This window comes from Bradysia coprophila, unplaced genomic scaffold (genome assembly GCF_014529535.1).
Source record: "Bradysia coprophila strain Holo2 unplaced genomic scaffold, BU_Bcop_v1 contig_324, whole genome shotgun sequence".
NCBI lineage: Eukaryota > Metazoa > Arthropoda > Insecta > Diptera > Sciaridae > Bradysia > Bradysia coprophila.
Window position 1 is genome coordinate 3,984,660 of NW_023503584.1, and position 6,000 is coordinate 3,990,659.

At 36.7% G+C, this 6,000-nt stretch overlaps 1 protein-coding gene across 3 annotated transcripts; it reads right to left on the reverse strand.

Moving 5' to 3' along the window:
- Positions 1–1,246: 1,246 nt before the first annotated feature.
- Positions 1,247–5,052, reverse strand: LOC119079567 (alpha-tocopherol transfer protein-like). 3 transcript variants are annotated; one of them, XM_037187545.1, is made up of 5 exons: positions 4,599–5,052; positions 4,171–4,225; positions 3,854–4,069; positions 3,528–3,748; positions 1,247–1,424 (listed from the first exon to the last, which is right to left on the reverse strand). In XM_037187545.1, the coding sequence occupies exons 1-5, from the start codon at positions 4,896–4,898 to the stop codon at positions 1,278–1,280; spliced, it is 939 nt and encodes a 312-aa protein (XP_037043440.1). In that variant the 5' UTR covers positions 4,899–5,052; the 3' UTR covers positions 1,247–1,277. The 3 variants fall into 3 exon arrangements, with proteins under 3 accessions (XP_037043440.1, XP_037043442.1, XP_037043441.1); XM_037187547.1 differs by lacking the exons at positions 3,528–3,748; positions 3,854–4,069; positions 4,171–4,225 and adding exons at positions 1,738–1,953; positions 2,105–2,159 and having other exon boundaries at positions 1,247–1,645; XM_037187546.1 differs by lacking the exons at positions 3,528–3,748; positions 3,854–4,069; positions 4,171–4,225; positions 4,599–5,052 and adding exons at positions 1,738–1,953; positions 2,105–2,159; positions 2,581–3,023 and having other exon boundaries at positions 1,247–1,645.
- Between the last annotated feature and the right edge of the window lie 948 nt (positions 5,053–6,000).

The following is a 6,000-nucleotide window of genomic DNA, read 5'->3' on the forward strand; positions in this document are numbered from 1 at the left end:
CTCGAATTTGGGTCGGACCCAAATGTTCTTCAGTTTTGAGTTTTATACATTTGGGTCGGACCAATATGTTCGGTAATTATGACTGCCTTGAATTTGGGTCGGACCCAAATGTTCTTTAACTTTGAGTTGTATACATTTGGGTCGGACCAATATGTTCAGTACTTATGACTGCCTCGAATTTGGGTCGGACCCAAATGTTCCTTAACTTTAAATTGTATACATTTGGGTCGGCCCAATATGTTCAGCTCTTATGACTGCCTCGAATTTGGGTCGGACCCAAATGTTCTTTAACTTTGAGTTGTATACATTTGGGTCGGACCAATATGTTCAGTACTTATGATTGCCTCGAATTTGGGTCGGACCCAAATGTTCTTTAACTTTGAGTTGTATACATTTGGACAAATTTTTACAAATGTATAAAACTCAAAACTGAAGAACATTTGGGTCCGACCCAAATTCAAGGCAGTCATAAGTACTGAACATATTGGTCCGACCCAAATGTATAAAACTCAAAACTGAAGAACATTTGGATCCGACCCAAATTCAAGGCAGTCATAAGTACTGAACATATTGGTCCGACCCAAATGTATAAAACTCAAAACTGAAGAACATTTGGGTCCGACCCAAATTCAAGGCAGTCATAAGTACTGAACATATTGGTCCGACCCAAATGTATAAAACTCAAAACTGAAGAACATTTGGATCCGACCCAAATTCAAGGCAGTCATAAGTACTGAACATATTGGTCCGACCCAAATGTATGAAACTCAAAACTGAAGAACATTTGGGTCCGACCCAAATTCAAGGCAGTCATAAGAGCTGAACATATTGGGTCGACCCAAATGTATACAATTTAAAGTTAAGGAACATTTGGGTCCGACCCAAATTCGAGGCCGGCATAAGTACATAACAGCGATAGCATAACTCTTTATGTAATATGATTTGTTATGTACAGTGTACACACATACACATACATCTTATGTACTTATAAGCATATTTGTAACTAGTCATAATTTTAGCGTTGGGCTAACTTCAGCCCGATCGTTTCTTTCTTAATTACCGGGTTTTTTATCTTCACGGTACCCAGACCCGTTCAATTTATTTACAACTTTGTTACAAATACACGAGAACAGTCACACTCAATAATGTCGTGACTTATAAACATAAATAATCCTCCTTACGCCAGCAAATCTAACCAAATAACATTTAAACAAAAAAAAAACCTTAGAGCCTTACCGAATCTGTCCTGTTTTTCAATTGATCATACAAATTCTAGTTCAATCGACATCTAACTTTCGAAAACTTCCAGCCACAGAATCCATATGAGCTCTTATCTCAGCATGCAGTGGGCTCATGTCTTTTTCATTCTTTTTTGTTATGCCACGATCGCTCAACAACTTCATTTTGTCCAATTGAACAACGATGTCCCGTTTAGCAGCCATTTTTTGCATCCACCATTGAATCATTTCAGCCATGGGAATTGTACCGCCCAGTTCTTTCGGTAGACATGACGCGTCACATTTTTTATTATATTCGCTCCAACTACTGTATAGGGTGATCCGATCACTTATCTTACTGCTGACTAATCGTCGACCCACGTCCAAAGCCCACTTCACTGTCGACTGGACATTGATGACATGAAATGCTGAAAGTCAGAGAATTCGTAAGGGAACATTCGTCTTCAAGAGTTTGTAAAGTGTTGCTTGAATTGTGCCATCGACGTGATCCCTTTCTTACCTTTATGGCGGGCAGGGAAAGACTGTTCTATATGTTTGAAAATTTCAAAATCAGCTGGACTCCACATGGTTAAATGGGAAGCAGATACAGCATGCCAGTCCCATACGTGGACGAATCCCATAACCTGATTTTCGGGATCGTCTAGCAACGTTTCAAACGCTAAGAAATGAACTCCGGCTTGGATGGAGCTGTTCCAAATGTGTGGATCAAATTTTGCTGAAAATTCAGTTGAGAAATTAGACGACGAATCCAAACGCAGATTTTTACAGTATTGGTGAGATATTGCAGACTTGGTAGTTAGATATTGTCAACTTGGCAAGATAACATAGTCTCAATCATTTCTTCGGAGTTGATATGCTTTACTTACCAGCTCTCGATATGATAACGCTTCGTCCTTGTTGATCCTTTAGTGGCGATACGAACTGCATAGATTTCAAGTTTAGAGATCGTGTCAAATATCAGATATCTTAGAATTCTTAGACATCTCATGGCCACACATTGTGTACGTTTTTCATGTGTGATTGCTTAAACTTATTTTGGATTGATCAAACCGCTCAGGTTTCAGTGGACATTATTGGGTTGCAATTTGATGATCATGGCAAGGTTTCCAAAAATTACTTTGTCAACCAACCATCAATTGATTTTCTGGCCCAAACATCTCCGCTAAAACCAAAGCAGGAATCATATTTCATCATTCTAAAATATATATAGCTGGTCTACACGAAGGTCGCCAAGTTTTGCTTTATGTTAATTGCAAATTGTTTTTAATTGTTTTCAATGATAACATAGGTTATGTGAAGTAAGTGTGTGCCATAACTAATTGGAATGAAAAATCTTACTTACTAGATAACCGTTTTCAAACACTTCCTTCAACGGCGAACTTAAAAAATCCAATTCAGTGGTCATTCTCGGAATAGTTTTCTTTAAATTTAAATATTTCAACAGCAGTTGTTGAGCCATTGGAACACTAAACTTTTTGGTACGTAGAAATCGCAACAGGAAGACGTCATCAATTCGTACATTCTCTACATCCTCGTTCTTCGACAGCCAGTTTCTCATCTGCTGGAGGCATTGATCCCTAGCAAACTTATCTTCGCGCAATTCCTTTTCGGCTACCGTTTGTACGCGTTCACTCAGTTCCATTTTGTTGTCATCAAAAGAATAAGTTGTGTTGAAAACAAAATATTTTGAAAGTAGTTTAATCAACTGTTAAGCAGTTCAGAAAATAGATTGACACGAGAACACCAGGTGTTTTTAGTTATTGAAAACTTTAAGTTATGTGTGGTTGTTTGTAGCAGTAATGTGCTACTGAAACTATGCTTGAATAACACAATACATTGTTAAGTTCAGCGAATAATTTCGCAATGATTTAAGTAGGTATATTAAATTTACACGCACATGTAAACGTATAAATACAATGTATGAATTGACCATTTATTACGACCTGTAATTTATTCAGAGTGATGTTGTTGCTGTGTTTATTTCAACCGATAAAACATAGAAAACGAGAAGCAGAATGAGTAGCAGATAAACTGAGAGCATTGAAATGACTCGACCTTAGTAAACTCCATCCATCAAAAGTTTAAATTCAGCTTAAAAAGCCAACTTAAATCATTTCTATTTTTTAATTGTTCATTCATAAGTCAGTCGACCTCTAATTTTCGAAAACTTCCTGCCACCGAATCCATATGTGCTCTTATCTCAGCATGTAGTGGGGTCAGATTGTAATCGTGTTTCTGTGTTATGCCACGATCGCTCAACAGTTTCATTTTGTCCAATTGAACAATGATGTCCCGTTTAGCAGCCATCTCTTGCATCCACCATTGAATCATTTCAGCCATAGGAATTGTACCGCCAAGTTCTTTCGGTAGATACGACGAGCCACATTTTTTATAATATTCGCTCCAACTGCTGTATAGGAAGAGTCGATCGTTTATCTTATTGCTGACTAATCGAAGACTTATGTTCAAAACCCATTTGGCTGCCGATGGGACGTTGATAAAGTGAATGGCTGTAAGTCAAACAAAATGTAGTGTTTTACAATTTAACCACACTCTTCTTCAAGACCTTCAAAACATTCTAAAATTGTGTTTGATTTATGGAATTACTTACTTACCTTTATGCCTAGCAGGCCAGGACTGTTCTCCATGTTCGATAATTTCAAAATCAACTGGACGCCAATTGGTTAAATGGGCAGCAGATGCACCATACCAATCCGATATATGGGTGAATCCCATAACCTGATTTTCAGGATCGTCAAGCAACGTTTCCATCGCCAAGAAATACGCTCTGGCCTGGATGGAGCTGTTCCAAATGTGAGGGTCAAATTTTTCTGTGAATTCAGTTGAGAAATTAGACAACGAATCCACCCACAGATTTTTGCAGGATTGGCTAGATATTTTAAACTTGGTTGAGTAGTTGTGATTTACTTACCAGCTCTTGTTATGATAACTCTTCGTCCATGTTGATCCCTTATTGGTGATACGACCTACCGATTACAAGTTTAGAGGTTGTATTAAATATGAGCTATCTCTGTGTTACAACGTATTTTGCAATGATAAAAGCTGGTGCTAGCTGAGGTTTCAGCGGATATTATTGGGTTGCAATTTAATGATCAGATCATGGTAATATTTCGTAAAAGTACTATCTCAGCCAACCCTCAATTAGCTCTACAGCCCAAAAATTTCCGCTTAAACAAGAACTGAAATCAAATTTTATCATTCTAATTCTAAAATACACTTGGTGTACGATAAGGTGCCACCGCAATGTTTTGTTTTATTTTTTCAACTGATTCAATGATGAGGCAGGTTATGTGAAGTAAGTGTGTGCAATAACGCATTGGAATGAAAAATCTTACTTACTAGATAACCATTTTCAAACACCTCCTTCAGCGGCGAACTTAAACAATCCAATTCGGTTGTCATTCTCGGAATAGTTTTCTTTACATTCAAATATTTCAACAGCAATTGTTGAGCCATTGGAACACTAAACTTTTTGGTACGTAAAAATCTCAACAGGAAGACATCATCAATTCGTACATCCACCACATCCTCGTTCTTCGACAGCCAGTCTCTCATCTGCTGAATGCATTGATCCCTAGCAAACTTATCTTCTCGCAATTCCTTCTTGGCTACCTTTTGAACCCGTTCACTCAGTTCCATTTTGCTGTTATCGAGAATACGTGGTGTTGAAAACAAAAGCTTCGGATTCAGTTTAATCAACTGTTAAGTAATTCAGAAAAGTAAATTGAACGAGAACACAAGGTGTTTTAGTTATGGATTATGTGGTTGTTTGTAGCATCCTTAGAGTAATTATGGTTAGTCTAAGGTAGCATCAAAATGTTACTGAAAATATATTGTTAATTTCAGCTAATTGACTAAATATTGAATTGTACACGCACATCATTGTGCGTAGGGTACTGGCACCAGTATTCGGCCACTTCAGACTTTAAGATTAAATAAAACAATTAAATCAATTAATAAATTAATTAAAATTATTTTCTCTTACAAATGTAGTTGCGACGCTTAACATGCGTGGCTGATAACTAGAGCCGAATGTCAAACACTGAAAATTGTGGCCGATAACTAGAGAGTTTGTTGTTTTTCAACTTTAAGATTTAATTAAAAATAAGAAATAATTAATTAAATAAAGGCAGTGTAAATTGAAATGATCGATTATTAACATTTTTAGCGTATTGTGATTTGAAAACGAGTATAGATCTAAATATCAAGCTTTCGGTCGATTTGCATAACATTCACAATGTTTTTTTCGGTGTATTGAGCTTGCGCGCGCGCGTTTATACTTCGAACTCGAGCTTATGCGTATGCATTGGACCTGTTTACAGATAAAAAACCTAACAAATGCACCATAAACATTTCAAATGGGCGGTATGTAAGACTATACTGGCTTTCAAATCTGTATACACTCAGAATCGATCATTTCATTTTGCTTCCACTTTATCCGTAATTATCATTAAAAAAATCTTAATTAAATGCTAAATCCAATTAAAATTCAAGAGGCAAATATTAGTTTTATTAATATTTAGAATAAAGTCAGTAAAGTCAGCCACAATTCTTATTTGGCCGATTACTGGTGCCGGTAGCCGGTATACAATATTTTGCTCTATAGAATGGCACAAATTTCTAAAACTAAAAACTGAATACTTTGACTTTCTTAGAAGTTACTTAGAGCCCAGCTCTCAGCCAATAAAATGTGAACACGTTGACAACTGCCAAATAGAGTACTATTTTGTATGAAAAATGT